Source organism: Chelonia mydas, chromosome 7 (assembly GCF_015237465.2).
Source record: "Chelonia mydas isolate rCheMyd1 chromosome 7, rCheMyd1.pri.v2, whole genome shotgun sequence".
Classification (NCBI taxonomy): Eukaryota; Metazoa; Chordata; order Testudines; family Cheloniidae; genus Chelonia; species Chelonia mydas.
The window spans coordinates 30,064,187-30,085,000 of NC_057853.1; the positions used below are offsets into that span (position 1 = coordinate 30,064,187).

At 60.4% G+C, this 20,814-nt stretch overlaps 3 protein-coding genes across 5 annotated transcripts; 1 reads left to right on the forward strand and 2 right to left on the reverse strand.

The window, feature by feature from the left end:
• Window positions 1-18: 18 nt before the first annotated feature.
• On the forward strand, window positions 19-10,055 carry TRMT112 (tRNA methyltransferase activator subunit 11-2). Its single transcript, XM_037904740.2, has 5 exons — window positions 19-119; window positions 7,023-7,259; window positions 7,423-7,524; window positions 7,789-7,881; window positions 8,468-10,055. The coding sequence occupies exons 2-5, from the start codon at window positions 7,179-7,181 to the stop codon at window positions 8,567-8,569; spliced, it is 378 nt and encodes a 125-aa protein (XP_037760668.1). The 5' UTR covers window positions 19-119; window positions 7,023-7,178; the 3' UTR covers window positions 8,570-10,055.
• On the reverse strand, window positions 2,084-6,704 carry PRDX5 (peroxiredoxin 5). The gene is made up of 6 exons (XM_037904738.2): window positions 6,437-6,704; window positions 4,797-4,931; window positions 4,209-4,340; window positions 3,585-3,623; window positions 3,033-3,097; window positions 2,084-2,446 (listed from the first exon to the last, which is right to left on the reverse strand). Exons 1-6 carry the CDS (start codon window positions 6,602-6,604, stop codon window positions 2,341-2,343), a joined length of 645 nt encoding a protein of 214 aa, XP_037760666.1. The 5' UTR covers window positions 6,605-6,704; the 3' UTR covers window positions 2,084-2,340.
• On the reverse strand, window positions 9,548-17,868 carry ESRRA (estrogen related receptor alpha). 3 transcript variants are annotated; one of them, XR_006292192.1, is made up of 8 exons: window positions 17,358-17,577; window positions 14,673-14,991; window positions 13,572-13,688; window positions 13,050-13,175; window positions 12,658-12,825; window positions 12,080-12,349; window positions 11,364-11,667; window positions 9,548-9,756 (listed from the first exon to the last, which is right to left on the reverse strand). XR_006292192.1 is itself a non-coding variant. In XM_037904737.2 (7 exons), the coding sequence occupies exons 2-7, from the start codon at window positions 14,977-14,979 to the stop codon at window positions 11,420-11,422; spliced, it is 1,236 nt and encodes a 411-aa protein (XP_037760665.1). In that variant the 5' UTR covers window positions 14,980-14,991; window positions 17,711-17,868; the 3' UTR covers window positions 10,111-11,419. The 3 variants fall into 3 exon arrangements, 2 of the variants coding, with proteins under 2 accessions (XP_037760665.1, XP_043407158.1); XM_037904737.2 differs by lacking the exons at window positions 9,548-9,756; window positions 17,358-17,577 and adding an exon at window positions 17,711-17,868 and having other exon boundaries at window positions 10,111-11,667; XM_043551223.1 differs by lacking the exon at window positions 9,548-9,756 and having other exon boundaries at window positions 10,111-11,667; window positions 17,358-17,575.
• Between the last annotated feature and the right edge of the window lie 2,946 nt (window positions 17,869-20,814).

Genomic DNA, 20,814 nt, shown 5'->3' on the forward strand with positions numbered 1-20,814 from the left:
CTTCCGCAATCAGAGGGTGGGGAGCGGCTGGGGAGGGGGGGCCTGCACGGACGCCAGGAAACCAGCACCCACAGCAGACCTGCTGTGGGTGGGAGGAGGGAAACCCCTGAAAGCTGCCGGTAGGTCTCTCCCCACCCCCAGCTTGGGGGGAATTGGGGACCTCTCCCAATCGGCCCATCTTCCCCAGTATCCCACCTCTCCCCTACTCTAGATCAGATCCATAGGCCCATCTGGCCAGTATCTCATCCGACTCCTGCTGAGATCAGACCCGTCTAGATCAGTATCCTGCTTCACCCCCTCCAGATCAGCCCCTTGGGCCCATCTAGCCCAGCATCTTGATTCCAACTGTGGCCAGCCCTGGAGGAAAGGCCACAACAATCAACAGCCATGGAGCAAACCTAGAGTGGAGGTGACGGGCACCACTCTCCCAACCACGTCAGGGCGGGACTGGCTCCTTTCCTTAATTGAGAGTGTGTGTGGTGGAGCCCCTCCACACCACCACCTCTCCCCAGTATAAACCTATAGGCATCGTTCCTGGTCAGATCCTGCCATCATCCAGCGGTGGGGAGACCCACTGTGCCCCGTAGGTGACAGCTGTACTGCCTTTCAGCCCCCCACATCCTTGTGATGGGGGGAGCAACACAGCAGCCCCCCGGGACATGGCTCTCAGATCCCACAGAGACCCCTTCTCCTAAACCCCACTTAATAGCCCGCCAAGAGTCTCTCTGCTCTATTTCCCAGTACCCAGCTGCTAGGTTGGGGGGTCTTGCTCTGAACTCCCAATCCAAGGGGATGGGTCTCCAACTGATTCACATCCTGCTTCTTATATGTCTGCAGCGGCTGGCCCAATGGGTGGGGACCTACTCTTGGTTGGGGGGCAGGGGTCTGTGCAGCACCCAGCCTGACAAGGGCTCTGAACTTGGACCCATAATACACCTCATAAATTATTTTAGGTCAGAGGCAAATCTGCTCCCCATGTTGGTGGCAGTGCAGCCGCAGGCGAACATCCTGTGCCCCCTGCTGCTGTGAGGGGCGGGAAAGCTGCTCCCAACACCCTGCATTGTCCTGGCTCAGATTTCATTTCTGGGAAGGAGCCAGGACCCCCTGCACAGCCAATGGATGGGGGAAGAAACCTGGGCTTCTGCCCTTGGGTTCGGAAGGTAGGGAGGCCTGAACAGTGGGCAGGGGTAGGAATCTCAAGCCTCCCACTCTGGGAAAAGTAGGGGGCTGGATCTCATGGGCTAGAGGGGTGGGGGAAGTTGGGGTTCCTGGCCTGAGGGGGAAAGAGGTCGGTGTTCTCACTCTGGGGGAGGTGGAGAGCTGGGAGTAGTCAGGGCTCCTGGCCTGGGCAGACATAGGGGAGTGGAGCCAGGGCTTTGCAGGGAGAGAATTCTAGCACGGACGGGTAGTTTGTTTCCAAGATCCCTCCCCCCCATTCCCCCTCATACCAAACATGGGACCAGCTTGGGGTTTGGTGGAGCACAAGCGCCCCCTTGTGCCATGCTGGGGCCCACACCAAAGATCCTGCTTAGGAGTGGTCAGTGGGGTCCTGCTTTGGGGCAGGAGCGGGAGGTGCTGAGTCCCATTCCCCACTTCAAGTCCAGGGGGCCTAGCCTAGATCTTGTGACGCTCTGACCCAAGGCTAGGGAAGAGCGAGACTCCAGGGGGACCCAGTGCCAGCCCCAGCTCAGCAAATCAGAGACCCTGGGGAGAGGCACCACAGGGGAGGGGAATGTCGTATGACCACCCATCCGTGGCAGGGAAATCACGGCAGCAGGAACCCTCCCCCCTTGATTCAGCAACGCTCCCAGAGATCTCCCCCACCCCATCTCTAGGGCACAGACACTCCCCCACACACTGGAGCAATCTCCCTCTGCTTATGTAGCCCCTGCCCCCCCAGGCTGTTTATTCTGCCCTCAAGAGAGGATTACGAGATGTGGGGGGGACAGACGATGTGCAGGAGGCATGGGCAGGAGGGCTGAGCAGGATAAAACTGGGGTCTGGATCACTCCCTTGCTTCCCCCCCACCCTGTCTATAGCTTCCCCCTCCCACACACCCCCAGCAGAGACACAGAGGCAGGGCTGGCAAGAGCCATTTATTCCAGGTTGATACACAGCATGGTGGGGCAGTACACCACCACCAGGGCACGAGTGCCCCCTAGAGGTCAAGCCCATGACAGCAGGAGTAGCAGCAAGAGCACAGCCCCCCCTCCCGCAGGGGGGAGACCATCATATCATGCAGGGAAAGGATGCTGCGCTGCCCCGCTCCTTGTGCTAGGGCTGGGGGCGGGGGGGGAGCGGGGGGAAGCAGCAGCAGGAGGGACCCTGGCATGCTGCTGCTCAGAGCTGAGACAGAATGTGGTTGGCCAGGCTGCAGGTCAGCCCTGTTCCATCCTCCTCCACGTTGAGAGCCTTCACCACGCCATCCTCCAGCACCATGGAGAACCTGAGAGAGATGGGGGTGTCAGTGCCAGGGTCCCCTCCCGCCGTGCCAGCCTCCACCACAGAAAACCTGGGAGGGGTCAGGGTGAGAACACAATGGGGGCTCCCCCTCCCCTGCCCTCCAGGGGTTCCCCTCTCATTCCTCCAGGACTCCCCACTTCCCACCCTATCGTCCACCACCATGGAGAACCCAGGGGGGAGACTGGGGGTTCAGTGTGGGGACAGAGCCAGGGCTCCCTCCCACATCTCCTAGCGGCCCCTACCCCCATCATGGAGAAGGGAGGGTTGGGGGTATCAATGTGGGGATATAGCCAGGGGGGCTTTGCCTCTCCCAGGTTTTCCCATGGAGATGGAGAGGAGGACTTCATTTCCTTTCCCTCCCCTCCACACCCAACCCCCTTCCCCACCCCAGCAAAGGGGACACCCCAGAGGCCCATAGTTGTAGCTACAGGGGTGCATCCTCTCCCCTCTGAGCTCCTAACACTCATCCCCATGCCTATCCCTCGCCTGTACAGACAGGGAACCCCAGCTCTCCCCCGGGGGGGTATCCCCAGAGGCTGCTGGGGGGGGTAGGGAGCCCACTGCTTTACCTTTTGCAGCGGTTGGTCCCAAAGAGGTCACGCAGGGGCTCCTTGTCCAGCAGCAGCTCCGTAGCCTAGGGGAGAAAGGGAAAGCAAGGGGGGGGGGGGGGAGTCAGACAGGGTCCCACCCCAAGGCAGACAACACAACCGAGGAACTGCCTTCCACAAAAGACCCTTCACCTCTGGAGCTGCCTGATCCTCAGATGCCCTTTGACCCCAACCCAGCCCCCGTTGTCGGTGTCAGGGAGGTGGCACTGGAGGGACAGAATCCTGGATGCCTCTACTAGGGGATGGGGTTCCACTGCCCCTTCCCCCACTGTCCCAGAGCTGGATCTGACACAGCAGGTAGGGGAGGAGCAGAGGAGGGGACAGGCACATGGTGGGGTGGGAAAGAGGACTGGCCAGAGGGTAGGGGCCCTGAATCTGGGCTGTCGAGCTGGTTAGGAGGGGAAGGGCCAAGGACTGATACACAGGCATGTGGGTAGGGAGAGACTGGGACTGATCCTGATCCACGAGGAGGATACCCCCAGCTGGGCATGTGTTGGGGGGGTGGGGCGTTACCTTTCCGAAGGCTCCGGTGGGGTCAGCCAGCATCCACACCTGAGGGGGGAGGGGGAAAGGGTTAGGGAGCCAGTGAGGAGGCGCCTGTGAGGTGGCAGCAGGGTAGGAGTGGCAAGGGCCACACCCACTCCTGAGGTTACACAACATACAGATGCCCCCTTGCATAACCAACAGCTCCTACAAGGAAGGGAAGTGCTCACTGCTGCCTGGAAGTCACCCACGCCCTGCAGGGGTGGGGGCAGGCCTCCTGCAGCCTTGGGGTTAGGGTGCTGCTGAGTTGAAGAGAGAAGACTCCTCCTCTTTCCCTAAGACTCAGCACCATAAACCCCCTATAAGGACACTGCCCTGGGCCTCGACCCCCTCTCACTCCCCCTGCCCTGGGTCCCCTAGTCCCACCCTCTGCATTCCCCTTCCTATGGTCCCTGGGACTCTCCACATTCCCCTTGGCTAGTGCCCCCACCTGCCCTCTGTCCTCCTCCTGGCCTGGGCTGTGTGGCCCCCTCACCCTGGGTGCCATAGCTCAACCCCCCTCCCTCCACACACACACACTCCCCCGCCTTACCCTCCCTTCACTCCCCTTGCCCTGGGCCCCGAGGGCCTTGCCCCGCTCTCTCCCTGGCTCACCTTGCCCTGGGCTCCATGGGCCTTGCCCCACTCGCTCATGACGAAGACATCGTTCACAGCCAGGCAGGCGATCAGCTCCACGCCCTTGGCCTTCAGCGCCCCCGCCTGCTCCACGTAGCCAGGCAAGTGGGTCTGAGGGGGGCAGGAAGAGCATTAGTTCCTCCGCATGCGGCGGGGGGGGGGGAGGGGGAGCATCAGACACCAGCCCAGGGATCCAAGGAGGGAGCTGGGCAGCCCCGGCATGCAAGGACACACAGAGCTCACAAATGTGTCTCTTTTGCAGTCCACCCTGCGGCTCCCTTGGCCCCAGGGATGGGATGGTGGAAGGGATGCTCTGGTGGGTGAATTCTGGGGAGCTGGGTGGGGTGGGGGATACTCTGAGGAGGGGGGTGAGGGAACTCTGGGATGGGGGGTTTCTGGGAACAGGGCATGTGAGGGGCCATTTTAGAATGGGGGAGGGTGCTCTAGGATAGGGGTTGCAAAGTTGAGGGGGATACTCTGGAGTTGGTGTGTGTGTTCTAAAATGGGTAGGGTAGTGGGGGGAGAGGAAGGACGCACTGCGGAGGAGAGGAGGTCTCCATGCCTCACCTTGGAGCAGCCAGGGGTGAAGGCACCAGGCACCCCGAAGAGAATCCCTTTCTTGCCCTTGAAGAGTGTGGCCACATCCACCTTGGTGCCGGGGTCCCCCTCGTACACCTCCACACTGGGCAGCTTGTCTCCGACCTGCGGGCACAGGGGGTGAGAGCTGGGGGAGGCCTAGCCAAGTCCCCTTGCCCAAGTCAAGCCTATGCCAGACCCCAACAGGGCCTCTGTCCCACCCCCCCAACGCAGGGGGAGGGGCTACCTCAGCTCTGGAATTCCACCTGGGAGCTGGTTCCTCTTGCCCCAGCTACAACCCCCCCACCCCTGCCCCAGTGCCAACAGGGCGTGACCAGAACAGATGCAGATGGGGGCCTCAAGCAGCTGACTAACGAGGGGGGGGGGCTCCCTTCCCAGTCACCCAGCCAGTTTGCTGCCTTGAAACCCCCATCCCCAGCACTGGGAGGGGGCAAAGACAAGCCTCCAGCTGATGCATAAAGCCTGAGATGAGCCTCTTCATAGCTGGGGAGCAGGAGAGCCCTGTGTGCCCCCCTCAGTTGTGTCTGGGGCGGGTGTTGTAACTACAATCCGTGAGGGGAGCTCCACAGGAGAGAGACTCAGTGATTCAGCACCCCTACCTTGGAGTTTCCAAACTGATTACTCAAGCCCATGAGTTGGACACCTCCCCCAGTTCCCTGCCCGCCATGCTCACAGCCCCAACTTTCTGGGCTGCTGTGTATCCCCCTTCACAACCAACCATCCTCCCTCCCCAGCCTGCTCCTCCTCCCCCCACAACCCAGCTCCCACAACCCCAACCAACCCCCATCTTCCCCGCATCCTACCCCTGCCTCCCACTACCTCCTTACCACCAACCCAGCATCCCCAGCTCACACCCCCAGCCTTCCCCCAGCCTCTACTCCGTTTCCCCTCCCCCACAATCCAGCTCCCTCTGACCCCACCTACCTCCCAACCCCCATCTCCTGTCTCCCATCTCACCCCATAACCTAGCTCCCCCCTCTACAGCCTAACTCCTCCTCCAACTCTCAACCCCACCCCTGCTCACCCTTCCCCAGCCTGCCTTAAACTCACCCCCCAAATCAGCCCTTTCTACTCCCAACCTCTCCCTGCCCCCCTAGATTTGGAGGGAGTTGGGAGCTCAGTGCCTCCCTTGTTCCAACCCCATCCCCCCGCTCCTCTGAGTTTACTCCCTCCCTTGTGAGGCAGAGCCCTGGGGGCCCTGCAAGGGGGTAGTGACCCTCCAAGCTTCAGGGACTGGGGGCATGGTCTCAGGTTTCAAGGGTCCCAGTTGGGGGGAGGCATCGGAGGCTAAACCGCGGGGCGGGGGCTCTTCTCTAGCCCAGGGCCCCAGCTGGAGAGGGAAGCTGCCAGGGGAAGCCCTGCTAGGGGCCCCGATTTTGGAGGGGGGCTTGTCCAGGAGCCTCCATTCGGGGGCCCCTGTTGTCTGCCCCGGGGCCCAGCTGGGGGCTGATTTAAGGGGGCTCCCGGGGATCGGGCTCTCCAGCTCCCTGCGCCAGGTCTCGCTGGCGCTGAGTGTGTGTGTGTGGGGGGGGGGTCCCCAGCTGGGGGGGGGCAGGTTGGATGGTTGAGGGCCCCCGGGGGGTCCCGCTCACCGCCCCGCCCGGACTCACCTTGACGGGCGCCATGGCAGCTGCTCGGACACCGAAGCGCCTCCGGGTTCCTCTCGGCTCGGAGCTGAGAGGCCTGGGGGGCCGCCCCGCCCGCAACAGCCCCAGCCCCAGCCCCGCCACACCCCGCCACGCGGTCACCATGGAGACCGCCTGAATGACAGTTGCCATGGAAAAGGCCTGGGGGACCTACCAACCTTGGCGTGGACTGGAAGGCCCATGCGCCGCAACCCACAGGTTGGTTTGCATCACATTTGCATATCATTGGTGGTTCATTCGCATGGCCGGTTTGCACACAGCTTTACATACAGCTTGATTTTGATTGGCAGGGCGACATTACAAGTGGTTTGCACGCTGAATTTGCATACAATTAACATATAAGTTGTGATTAATGTGAGTGTTTTTCTCCTGCTTTTTGCACATATTAATTTCTTAATTTAAATATAATCTGCTTGTGATTTCCATACTATTGGCATGTATCAACCCCTTAGTTTCGCGTCTACTTCTCCTCTCCTCCCCATTGGGGCGGGGGCACCAGAGGAGCAGCGGACACCGGCACCCTGTCTCTGGATCTCCCCGGAACCCTCAGGTTCGGGACCGTGTTTCCCTGTCAACCGCCGGAACCTTTTGAGTAGGCACATTGCATCCGGAAACAGTGTGGGGGGTGAAACTGAACCGGAAGTCGCTGAGTATCGGCTTCCCACCGCTTCCGCACGTGGGCCGTGACACCGGGAGCGGCGCGAGGATGAAGCTGCTGACGCACAACATGCTGACTTCACACGTGCGGGGCGTGCGGCCCGGGGGGGGTTTCCCCCTCCGTATCCAGGTAACGGGGATTCCCGACCCCCCCACGCAACCAGAAGGCCACATAACCCTGCCCCCTGGGCTGCCCCCGCGCTGGGTCTGGGCGTCCTAGGGCTGATTTCCTCCCGCCATGGGGGTCCCGCCCCCGCCGTGCCTAGCCGGACTGACCCTCCCCCTCCCCGCAGGCCACCGAGGTGAAAGTGAATAACGTGGATTTCAACCAGGAGTTCGTGGCGCGGATGATCCCCAAGGTGGAGTGGGGGGCCCTGGTGGAGGCTGCGGAGAGCGTGAGTATGGGGGGAGGGGCTGGCTGCGTCCAGGGCATGGGTGGGTGGAGTTTGGCAGGGGGAGGGGCTCACCCTGGGTGCTGGGGCCCCTAGGCACAGGGCCAGCCTCCTGCCCAGAGTGCTGTCATGGCAGGAGATGGGCAACGTGGATTGACACCGCGGGGATTGGATAGGGAAGTGGCTTTGGGGAGCGTCTGGGTCAATCAGAGCAAAGTCTCTCTTCTGGGGTCAAGCATTGTGACATTCATCTCCCTCTCCCTACAGCTGGGCCATCTGTCGGACCTGCCCCACCAGCTGCCCCCTGAGTATGAGAACAATGAGGACTTCCTGAGGAAGGTGCATCACGTGCTGCTGGAGGTGAGAAACCCCCCCATGCATGTCCACAACCCCCCACCAGCTCCTTGCCTGGTGCTGGGCACCATCTCCCAGGCACCACAAACCTGTGGCAGAGGTTGTATGACGGGGCCCATGTTACAAACACAGGTCCTTTCCTGGCCCGGCTGAGACACCAGGGACTTATCAGCCCACAGAGACACTGGGGGTCCCCCAGGGTGGGGGACCTCTCTTGCTGCTCATGTTCCAAATTTAGACATTGGGGGCTCCCTCAAGCAGTGAGAGTGTGTTGATGGTGGGGGATTCTCCCCTGGCTCTAGCTGCAAGTTGGAATCCACTCTTGTGGGGCTGAGAGTCCAGCAGATGCCCTGGCACTGGGCTCACAGGATCCTTTTGCTTCTGTGGCTCATCCTGCCCTTTCCCCAGCTGCTAAGAGTGACTGCAGCAAAATACCCCTACCCCTAATAAACAAATAAAACCAAGAAGGGAGGGCTGGTGCTCTGGGGAAGTTCCATCCCTCCCTGACAGCATTACGGGGCAGGGCCAGGGCACAGCCCATCCCTCTGTCTTTAGGCTGCAGCTGACCTGTGTTTCTTCCTCCCCTGCATAGGTGGAGGTGATGGAGGGGATCCTGAAGTGCCCTGATTCTGGCCGGGAGTTCCCTATCACCAAAGGCATCCCCAACATGCTGCTGAGCGAGGAGGAGACGTGAAGGGCCAGGATGGCCAAGCTGGGAAGGTTGGGGTGGGGGAGGGAGTCCCTGGGCTGGGAGGGTGTGGCAGGGGGAGGGAGGGTTCTACAGGGAGTAGAAGACATTCGGTGCTCCTTTGGTTTGTGTATAAATAAACCTGTGAGGTGGAGCCTAGCATGGGGCGTGTCATCCATTACCTGTTCCCCCTCACCTGCTTGTGCCCCTGAATCACAACCTGCAGCACTCTGCTATCCTAGCCCTTGGCTACCCCCAACCACACTTGTGCTGGTGCCCTTCTGTTCTAATCCAGTCCCCATCCCTAGTTAGCCCTTGGTCTATCCGAACACTGGCCTGCCACACCTTGCACCGTACTCACTTTCCTCATGTACAGTTATTTAGATTGCAGTAATACTTAGAAAAAAGAAAAGGAGGACTTGTGGCACCTTAGAGACTAACCAATTTATTTGAGCATAAGCTTTTGTGAGCTACAGCTCACTTCTTCGGGTGCATACTGTGGAAAATACAGAAGACGTTTTTATACATAAAAACCATGAAAAAATGGGTGATTATCACTACAAAAGGTTTTCTCTCCCCCCACCCCACTCTCCTGCTGGTAACAGCTTATGTAAAGTGATCACTCTCCTTACAATGTGTATGATAATCAAGGTGGGCCATTTCCAGCACAAATCCAGGGTTTAACTTTGTGAGGTGAAGTGAGCTGTAGCTCAGGAAAGCTTATGCTCAAATAAATTGGTTAGTCTCTAAGGTGCCACAAGTACTCCTTTTCTTTTTGCAAATACAGACTAACACGGCTGTTACTCTGAAAGTAGTACTTAGGAGATCTAGTCCTGAAGCAGGTCCCCCATTGGGCCAGGCACTGCTCAGACTCCCAGGCAAGATCAAGGCCCCCATTGGGACAGGTGCTGCACAAACACAGAACAAGTAGACAATGCTCTTTCTCCTTCGTAACTGCTAGGAAGGAAGACTATGGACACAGGCTGAGATCTCCATGGTTTATTCTGGCTCTGGAATATAGCTCTATGTATGTGTGTGTATAGCACCTATACACAAAATAGAGGTATTTATAATATATACACATACATAATTTAATACAAACCTCCTCCACGTCACCCCACTCATTATAGAAATGGGGGGACTGAGGGTGCACCCCTCCAAGGGGAGCAGAGATGAAGGGGTCACGTATTCTCCTGCAAGAAATATACAGTCTGATATATTGCTATGTACATGTTTCTCAGCATCTTCACCCCCACCCCAAGGGAAAGGGGGGGCTTATTGCTATGGGCAGCAGAAGGGCAAGGGAAATTTGAGGGTGGGTGGAGGGGATACTGGCCTCTGTTCCTATCCCTAGGACCCCCCAATATGGCCATGCCTTTGAAACCCCTCTTCCTATCTGTACAGCTACCCTATCACAGTGCTGTGCTCCCCCTCCCACAATTCCAGGCTTCTGTCTCAGTGCCCCCCCCGAGCAGGGGCTCCCCCAGTCAGACTCCCACCCCCTCCAGACTTTCCACCATCCAGGGCCTTTTTGGGGGGTGGGGTGGGGGGGAAGAGACCAGCACTCAGTGGAGGTTCCCAGACCCTGCTGCTAAGTTCCCCTCACCCCCACTTATGTCACCCCACTGGATGTTCCTTGGAAAACCCAACTCGAAGTCCCTGGCTCAAGCACCCTCCCCCATGTTTCAAGGCAACGTATGGGCTTATCACCCCGCTAATCTCAATTCCCTTCCCAGGACAGAAGAATATACCCCCCTCCAATCTAAGAGACCCACACACACTCCCCTCCCCTGAATTACAGGGGACCCCCACAACCCTCCTTATCTAAGGTATCCCCACTACAGGGATCTCCCAGACCTGAGCCAAGGGACCCTCATGGGGTTCCCCTCCCCCCGCCAAGTGCAAACATAGTTTGTTCATTTATTGCTTGAAGGGACATTGTAAACCCCTCACCCCACTCGGGGGCAGGGGCTGGGAGGCCTCGGGGGTCCCACTTTGGGATGGGGGGTTATTCTCCTCCACACATACTTTCTCCCCTAAGCAGAGAGTTCTGAGACTCAGTGAGGAGGGGGACACCCACCATGGATGGTGTCCCTAGGAGGGCCCCCCCTTCAGTGAGAATCAGCTGCCCCTGCTACTGCCCTCCCCACCTAACTGACCCCTCCAGTGCCAAGCTACCTCCAGCCCCAGCACACACTGGCTGCTGGGCAAGCACCCCTCCGCTGGGGGTTTCCCCTGCTCTGAGCCAGGGACAAGCAGGGACCCCCCAGGCCAGGTCTGTGCATGTAGGGTTAACACACTCTCCTCTGCAGTCCAGCTTTGTGCTGTTCAGGTCCATTATGGCTTCCACTGGAGGCCCTGGTTCTTCTCCCCCTGCCACTAAATCCCTCCCCCCAGCTAATAAGTTAGAATATGGCTTCCAGTGCATATGGGGGGCTGGGTCCCCGTGTCACTCTGTCCCCTCCCACCAGTGTCCCCCGGTCCGTCTCCAGCATGCCCATGCCCCAGCCCTGTGGCCATGCTGCAGCTCCCCTGAGCCACATCAGTCCAATCCTCCCCTTCCCCTATCTGCCTTACTGTCCCCATACATCCCCCCTGTCCCCCAGCCAGAGCGTCTGTGTCTGTCCCCCCAGCACCTGGTACCCCAATGTCCGTGTGTCTGTCCCCACCACCGCCCATCCCTACTCCTCCCGTTTGTGTGTCTCCAGCGTGTCTGTCCCCCTCCCGCCCTGCCCATCTTCCGCATCTATGTGTCTGTCTCCCTGCCCCAAGTCTGTGTGGCTGTCCCCAAGCCCCTCACCCCAGTCCGTGCCTCTGTCCCCCCCACATGGCGGGGAGGGGGAGGCGGGGGGGGTCTCAGTCCATCATGGCTTCCAGCATCTCGAGAAAGAGCTTGTGCATGGGCACCTTCCCTCCCAGCTTGATGCCATAGAAGTGGTGCAGGGCGCGGGCGGCCGTCTGGCGCAGCAGGGGCAGCGTTAGCAGCAGCTTCCCCGCCCGGCGCGGCTCCTCTGGCCGTCGGCTGCCCTCGTACTCCAGCAGGGCCTCGTGCAGCACGTCCCGCAGCCGCTGCACCGCGGCCATGTCCTCGATGTGCACTGAGTCTGGGGGCCGGGGGAGACCATGGGGGTTAGAGGGGGGGCATGTTGCTGATGTGCACCCAGCCTGGGGGGGAACGCTATGCACCGAGTCTGGGGAGACGTGTGCGGGGCGGGGGGGCATGGCCGATGTTGCTGATCTGCACTTGGGGGGAGGATCGTACAGGGTTAGAGCAGGAGCTCTGCCATGTCACTGCTGAGCACCAAGTCAGAGGGGCAGGGAAACTATGGCGGGGCCAAGGCCACCACGTCCTTGAATGAAGTCTGGGGTGGGAGTCAAGGAGGGAGCTGTGGCAGGCAGAGCCTGGGGGGAAGCAGGCAGCTGTGGGGGGAGGAGGGCCGATCCCAGCCCAGGGGAGATGAAAGCCAGGTGCAGAAAACTGCCCCCACCCCAAGCCCCCCATAGGGCAGGACCCACCTGAGTTGGCAAGTGCCAGGGCCTTGAGCAGCACATATTCCTCGCGCTCCAGCCGCAGGGCGCGGTACTTGCGCACCAGCTGCAGGAGGGCGGCGCTCAGCTCCCAGAGCCCTGCCGCGCGCGCCCCCTCCTCGTCCAGCGCAAAGTCCTCGGCAAAGACCACCTCGTCCTCGCAGGGGAGCGAACGCCAGGCCACACCCAGCACCAGCACCTCCAGCCAGGCGCTCTGCAGCACGCTCATCTGATCGGCCAGCGACAGCGCCGGGAACCCTGCGGGGGAGAGACGGGAGTTAGGGGGCAGTGCGGGCTGGGAACCCTGCAGGGGGGCAGGGCTGGGGGGAAGGGGGAGACAGGAGTTAGGGGGCTGGGACGAGAACAGGGATGAGGAAGCAGAGCTGAAGGTTGGGGATGGGAACGGGGGAGCAGGGCACCCTGTAGCAGGAATCTGCGGGGGGTGAGGGAGAAAGGATGAGGAGGGGAGCACTGTGGGAGGGGCAGCACATGGGGATGGGGCCAAGGGGACACGCTGGGCGGGAGATGGGGGTCATAAAGAATGCGGCGGGGGGGTGAGGCCCCACCTGGGATGTTCTTGGCCCAGCCAATGATGACGACGATCTCGCGGTCAGCCAGGTCACACAGGGCGCTCGTGGCACGGAGGGGCCCATCGGGCAGCGCTGGGTCAGGCATTGCATACAGCTTCTCAGGCTCCGCCACCAGCAGGTGGGACACCATGGGGTTAATGGGGGCTGCAGAGAGGGGGCAATGTGAGAGGAGATCCCCCAGCACCCCATCCCCCTCTCGCACCCTATCACACCTGGGCTCCTCCCCCTCCCAGATCTGCCCATACCCCACAGTCCTGACCCACAGGCCCCTACTACCTCAGCCTTGGGCTTCCCCCTCCCCCCACCCCACCCCACCCCACCCCCCGGCTCTGCCTCTTAATCCTGACCCACAGCCCCACCCCACTCACCTGGTTTCTTGCTAGTCGCTGTGGCAATCTGTGGGGTGGCGAAGGTGTTGGGGAATGGGGCCCCATCCACCTCAGGGCGGCGCTTGTATTTCTGGCGTCCCCCTCGCACCCGGTCCAGCCGCACCCCTAGGGGGCAGAGTAGAAGATGTGGGGTCAGAATGCACCCCCAAAACCCTCCCTTTTCCCCACCCGTCCTGCTCATTCCCCTATTCCAAAGGGGACCAATTTGCTCTCATAACAGCAGGGGGGAACTGAGGGGCTGTTTCCCTCCCAGGGTTCTCCTGATGGTTCCCCCTGACATTACCCTGGCTTCCTGACCCTCCCATATCCTGCCTCCCACACCTGCCCCCCAGCTCACCAACCACTGCCCCCACCAGCAGCTCTCTAATCCCTCCCAGCTCTTTTCCCCTCCCCAAGTTCCCTCCCAATTCCCCCTGCCAACGCCCCAGCTCCTTCCCTGCAACCCCCCAGAACCACCGTGCTCTCCCCCCAGCCCCCACCGTGTCCCTCCACCCCCCGTACCTTCCTTGAGCATGCCGACGCGCAGGCACTTGGTGAACCGACAGGCCTGGCAGGCTTTGCGGCGCCGCTTGGTGATCTCGCACTCGTTACTGGCCGGGCAGCTGTACTCGATACTGCCTGGGGGAAGAGCAGGGTGAGACGGGGCTGAGACCAGGTTCGGGGGGAGACAGGGGCCAAGACCAAAGATGTGGGGGAACATGGAGGAAGGAGATGAGCTGAAGTGGTGGTGGGAAAAATCCTGGGGGAGAGAGGAGATGTGGCTGAGCCTGTGGTGGGGGGAGAGTTGGGGAAGTAGGGGCATGCAATGAGGTGGGGCCAAACCACTGAGAGCTGGAGGAGAAACTGGGGGGAGGGGTGATGTAGTCCCAAGGAAGTGGGAGGCCAGGGCCACCCACCCACAAAGCAGAAGCAACCCTCCCCATTAATGCTGCAAGCTCCTGGGTTACATCTCCCACAATGCAGCTAAGAGGAGATCTAGGAAGACCGCTGTGCACCGTGCGAAATGTAGCCCAGCCCAGGGAGGAGAACCACCCCATGAAACACCTGCACTACAGCTCCTAGCAGGCACTGGGGAGGCTCAGCAAGGGATACCACGGTGCATCATGGGAGATGTAGTCCTGTTGGGAAACCCAGCCTACAGGAGAATGGGGAGTGCAAGGCATCTGAATTACAGCTCCCAAGAGGCACTGCAGCAGCTGAGGGCGGTGGAGTCAATTGGGCTCCACTCAAGAGATTTCATCTCAATTTTCCCAAGGGAAAAATAAAACAATTTCAGCAAAATCAAATTCCCCTGCCCACCATGGAAAATCACCAAACGGCCATGAGCAGGGAGCCCTGGGGCAGCCACCACATCCCCTCTCCTTGGAGCTGTTCCTCTCCCTTGAGCCAATCCCCCAGCATTTGGAAAGCTGAGACAGGGGCAGGGGTGTGTGACGGGCCCTCTTTGGGAAACTGGGACCCAATTCCAAGTGCACTGAAGGGCAGGAGCCACCACCCATCCACGCAGCAACGATCAGTGGAGGAGGGGCCTGGGGCTGGGACAGCAGGGCCTGTGGATCAGGATTGCGGGGCCCCCTAGGCTGGGGGTGTGCAGGGGGTTACCTTGTATAGTGCGCTTGAAGAAGGCTTTGCAGGCCTCACAGGAGGCCACTCCATAGTGATATCCCGAGGCCACGTCCCCGCACACCAGGCACAGACGCTTGGGCAGGGAGCTTAGCACATACTTGCCCCGGGGCAAGGCTTCATCAGGGTTGTTGTCATGGCGCCGGCGGGTCAGTGCCCCCGGTTCGGGGTCATGGGGAGGACCACTGGCATCGGAGGAGCCGCTGGGGCTGCGCTGGGCCAGGCTGTCCGGGGAGGCCGGCTCAGTCTTGATGAAGAACTCGGCTCGGTGATCCCGAGACGACATGGCTGGGGTGGCCTGCAGGGGGTGATCCATGTGGGAGAGGGGAGGTTGGGGGGGCAGTGAGACACTCCTCCCCCACATCTGGGCTGCCCAATCCCTGCCCTTTTACACTCTGCCAGGACGCTGTGGGAGCTCCCTAGGGTCGAGTGCCCTGCACTGCCATCCCAGGCACCCAGGTTCCTTTCCACATCCCGGTCACTCCCCTGGGATAGCTGCCAGGGGGAGATTCAGTCCCATACTGCTGGCTCTGATGTCAGAGCTGTGACCCCCAGAGCTGGGCACCCCTGCCCGGGATTTCCCCCCCCCCCAACCTAGGGGCCTCTTCCCAGATGTTCAGCACACTCCCTCCCCCTCCCAGTGCCAGCTCCAGTATCTCAGGGTCGGGCATGTGACAGGCTCAAGGTCACAGAGAGAGACTCTGATCACAGGCTGGGGGCGGGTACGGGGAGCTGTGTGTGTGTTTGCTTGCGGGGAGTTGTTAGTGGGCATGCAAGGGGGGGGGTCTCTGGGATGGCAAAAGTTGGTACCAACAATCCAGAAGCAGAAATAGCCTTAGCTCTGTGCTCTCTCCCCAGCTCCGGTACAGGAATTAACCCCCTCCCCAGGGATCAAGTCAACCCAGGCTGCAAGAGGCAGATAAGGGTCATGGCAGAGGGATTAGTCTGGAGGCCACAGTTCAGACAGCTCCCCCTCCCCAACACACTCACCCCCACTCACTAGGGCTCAGAACCCCCACCCCAAAGACACTCTCCAGGGCTCACCCCGCCGGGCATTCCCCCACCCACACTGCTTGACTCAGAGCCAGGCTCTGGAGCAGTTTCTGGGCAGGGGGCCTGAGGAGCCGGGATCCGCTGGGATTCGGGGGATGGGAGGCATGGCTGAACTGCCTGTGCTCCCCACCTACAGACCCAGGCAGGGCACTCTTCCGATGGAGCCAGTGGGGTCAGGGAGGGGTCGTAGCCCTGCAGGGCTGTACCCTCCCTCGCAAACACACATAGGCAAGCCCAGCACCCACATCCCTCCTCCCTCACAGTGGGACTAACCTGGCAGCACTCCCAGCTCATGAGGAGGGGGAGAAATTGGGATCAGGAATGGAACCCAGGTGTCCGGGATGGCACAGACTGGACCAGGAATGAATGCTAGAGGCCACCTTTAGTCCAGCTGGGGCAGGGGAGGAAGGGGCCATGTCCATGTGTGTTAGCCCCATGTCAGTGTGCTCCCCACTGTGTCCATACATGGCATCCCAGTCCCCTAGAGCATTCCAGGCATGTCAGTCGTGTCTGTTACTCTGTCTGTCCCCATGTTCCCCCCCCGACCTTTGTCCCCTTTGTGCCGTCTTCTCTCTTTCCTAATGTCCCGCGGCGGGGGGAGTTACGCAAGAGCAGTCGGAGGGGAAATGGGGTCTGGACCCTCCATCATGCCCCATTGTGCTTACAGAAGACTGTCCTCTATCCTCCTGCACTCTTTTCCCTCTGCAGTCCCCCAATCTCCACCCTTGCTCTGCATCCCACTATCCACGCACTCCCCTTCTCCCTGCACACCCCCAATACCGACCCAACCCCCCCCGCCCCGGGACTAACCTGGAGCCCTAAGGCACTCCCAGCCCCTGGGAACTGGGACCCAGACATCTGGGACAGCCACTGGGGGAAGACTGGTACCCCCTCCAAGTACCCCCATTTCACCCCACCCTCCCAACCCATTCACCCTCCTTCTCCCTGCACTCCAATCCTTACCCTGCCACTACATCCTACCCCACACATGCATACCCTTCCCCCAGTAACCTCCCCCCCAACAGCAGAACAGAGATAGAAAAGTTGGTCAAACTTTCTTCCCCTGCCCCTCAGGGGATGCAATGGACCATAGGAACGTACACCGGGAGGCACGCTGGTGTGTATGGGAGGGGTGACACCACGTCCTGCTCCCAGCCAAAGGGAGTCCCAGTAAATGACATTACCCATCATCTAGGTGGATGGTTTCTGGCCCCATCATGTGCTGGATGGGCAGTGTGGGCGGGGGGTTTTGGATTCATGGTGTGGGGGAGAATTCCCCAGCCTCCCCATTCTAATCCCAGCCTAGCTCACCCCTATTGTTTCTCTACACACACTCCCCCCTTCAGGGTCAGGCCTTGAGCCAATTCAGGACTGTGACCTTTGACCCGGGAAGATTCTGGCTTGACTGGTCATGGAGCCCTGAGCGTGGGGGGCAGGGGCAGTTTGACACCTGCCATTTCCCTCCCCCTTCCCGTTACTCCACACATACCCACACACCAGGCCCCAGGCAGCAGGGGGGCATGAGATGCCATGTCCTGGCAGGAGATTGTGTGACTGACACATGGTCACTTACACAGACACACGCTCTGGCACCAGGATACAGCTGCTCACCTCCCTGCAAGTCTCCATGTCTGTCCAGGTGTCCGCGTTTCCCCAGGGGTCCACGCCCTGAGTCTCCATGTGTGCCTGGCTGGTCAGCCCTGTCCCCGCTGGCCATGTGTGCGCGTGTCTGTCAGTCTGTCCGTGTCCGACTGGGCAGCCTCCTGTATGTCTGTCTGGTCCCAGGAGCGCCCACGTCCCCAAGTCTGTCCGTCCGCCTGTTCCCACTGTGTCCCCTCGAGTCCCGCCCCGTGACTGTCTGTCCCTGCAGCGTCCGTCTGTCTCCGTGCGCGCCCAAGCCCCCGCTGCGGAGCGGGAGTCACATGGGCCGGGTGGGGGCCCCCCTGCCCCGATCCCGCACTGACCTTGGGGCCCGGCGTGGCGTGTCCGGGCCGGGCGGGGCTCAGTGGCCCGGGACGCGGGGGGCCGGCCGGGCCATGGGCGCGGGCTCAGCCCGGCTCGCTGCGCTGCGCTCCGAGTGTAGGACACAAAAGGACATCGCGGCGCACTTCCTCCTGGGCTCCCAGCTGACAAATGGAAGGGGCGGGGCCGCGCCTCATGAATATGCAGCAGTGGGGCGGGGCCGGGCTGCACGCGCTCGGCCCTTCACTTCCGACCTCGCTGCCCACACCGAGCTAGCGCCGGCTGGGGCCTGGGGGCCGGGCTGTGAGGAGTCAGAGGGGCGGGGCACGGACCTGTTGGGGGCATTCAGGGAATTAACGGGGGGGCTTATGGGGACAGGGGGCTGGTCTGGGGGATCATGGGGGTAGGGGGCTGGTCTGGGGGATCATAGAGTGGTTACAGATCTGAGGGGTGCAATGAAGGGCTGTTAATTTGGTGCTGGGGGGAGTCTGGGGAATCCTGGGGGGACAATTCAGCCCACTGTGGGTGGAAATGATTGAGGCATCTCCATAGGCAGCAAGTTGGGGGGCTGTAGGATCATGGGGATGATTTTAGGTGGTGGGAAGTTCATGGGGTGGCATATAGCAGGAGGAAAGGGGAAATAAATAAGGGGCAGCTTAGACCACACTCGGCGGGGGGGGCTCTCACTTAATGGGCAGTGTCTCCCACACTTCCCCAGATTGGAGTGACCCTAAGGAAACTCTGTGCCCAGGCCAAACCATTCAGGGAATGTACTAGGGGAAGGGGGAGTCCTGCTGGGGGGCACACCCTGAGAGTTGAGGAGACCCCCTCTGCCCTACTCACCTGATGATCTCAAAGCCCACACATTTATCCCTGAATCTTCAGGAACCAGCCCTGTCCACCCTGTGAGAGTCAGGTCAGGGCATGATCCCAGTGGCCAAAGGGGGAAACTGAGGCACAGAGTAGGGAAGAGATGTGCCCCCAAGATCACACAGCAAGTCAGAGGCAGAGCTGGGGAACATCCTAACCACCTAGCCCTCCTGCTCTAACCCACCACAGTTTGCATTCCTGGTACCTGCCCAGCCAAACTAGCCTCCTCCTGGCCTTGGCAACTGAAGGTCGTTGAAGGTCACTTTGAGCCCCTGAGGAGGGCCCAGCTGTCACTCCCACCCCCAAGTCACAAGGGACTCATTTACCCACCTCTGCCTGACATGGCCAAACAAATGGCCCTTCATTAAGTGTCATTAGTATTAATTCCCCAGGGCAGATCCAACCAGCCCACTAGGTGGCTGCAGGTTGGGATTGAGAGGCTGGAAGTTGGGGAGGAGGCCAGGGCTAGAGTAGCAGGGGGCTGTGGGTCAGGACTGAGGGGCACCGGCAGTGCTGGGGGGGAGCTCCAGCTGGGATAGCAGCGGGCCATGGGTTGGGATTGAGGGCCGGTGCTGCGTGTGTGTAGCAGCTACCCCTGCTAACCCAGCTGGCAGGTTAGGGCTGCCGGTTAGTTGCAAACACAGGTGTGACCTGACTTCCCAGGCACTGGAAGGTTTCCTGGAGCCTTCCCAGACTCTTAGCGACTGACTGTACTCATCAGAACTCCCCATCCCACTCTGCCTACCCCACCCACTCAGCCCCCTGGGGCCATCACACTGGGTGCTGCTCCATAGACCCTGACCCAGATGGGGGCCCCGCCTCATGCCGGACACTGTACAGACACACAGCCCTGAAAAGATTCCCGTCTAAATAGACTAAGGGGAAGGGACTTGTGCAAGGTCAGTGGCAGAGCTAGGGATAGAACCCAGGAGCCCTGGCATGCCCTTTGTGCCTGTATGGGGCTCCTGGGTTGGTAGAAGCATCCCTGACTCTGAGCAGGGACAGTTGGCTAATCACAAGGGGAACCCCCAGACAGGCACTGTCCCAGCCAGATGGGGAGTGGGAGGTTCTCTTTGACCTTCAGCCTTCTCCACACCCTGCTAAACTAGTTTGGAAAGTCCCCAGAACTTCAGCGAGTGGGGGGTAAGCAGCAGGTTAGAGCAGGGGGCTACAAGTCAGGACTCCTGGGTTCTATCCCCAGCTCTGACAATGGTGTTTAGAGAACCCACTCCCCTCTCCTTGTCCCTGCCTATATTGCTCCTGGGAATCAGGACTCCTGGGTCCGTGTGTGTGTCAGGTCAGAGAACTCAGGACTAACGATGCCCTCAGCTGGGACTGGGCCATACTGGGCACAGGGGAGATGCCTTGGGGATCCCTGTGGCACCTACTGGTGCAGGACCGAGCAGTGGGGGTCACCAGGTGGGCAAGCTCCTAGGGCCCACTCAGTGCAGCTACAGCAAGTGAACTGATACATGTGCCCTGCCTAGGAAGAGCCACACCCACCCAGTTAAATGGCACATGGTGCCCGACCAGGCCATGCCTCCTCCTCCTTATTGGTCCAGACCTTGCTCCCTCCTGCCCTCATGTCTTGGCTCTGCCCACCTTAGCCTCTGCACACACACCCCGGGTCCTGGCCCCACCCTGTTCCCTTCTAGATACATCTTGCCAAGGTAAAAAATGCCATTCTCATGGTGCTGGGAACTGCCACCTACCCACCACTCCCAAACCCAAGGGAAGGGGACATTAACTCTGCCCCTTGGGGGTGAGGCAAACACCAGGGCATGAGGAAAAGGGTTCACAAAGAGGTGCGGGGACTGGGCAGTCGCTCCACACCCACTGGGAGAAGCATTTCCAACAATGTCCCCCTGTTCTTGACTAGATGCTGCTCCTGCCCAGAGCCAGAGATAGAACCTAGGAGTCCTGACTCCTCACTAGACCATGCTGCCTCTTACACCTACTACAGAGCCCCTCCACTCCTTGGGGTCCATGCTCCCTCCATACCTGCTCCATGTTCCCTCTGGGATGGGGCTCCAGCAATTCCCCCCACGTATCTGGTGAAAGGTTTGGGGTATCATCGCTGACATCACAGGGGGCTGCCTGTTAACACTGTAACCAGGCAGGACAGGCATCCCTGTGATTCCTGTGACCAACATGATATCCTCCTGGTAACCAGGTAACTGTGTCCCTCCTGCTACCTAGGTAATCATCCCCCCCGCCCCCTCCTCCCTGGTAACTA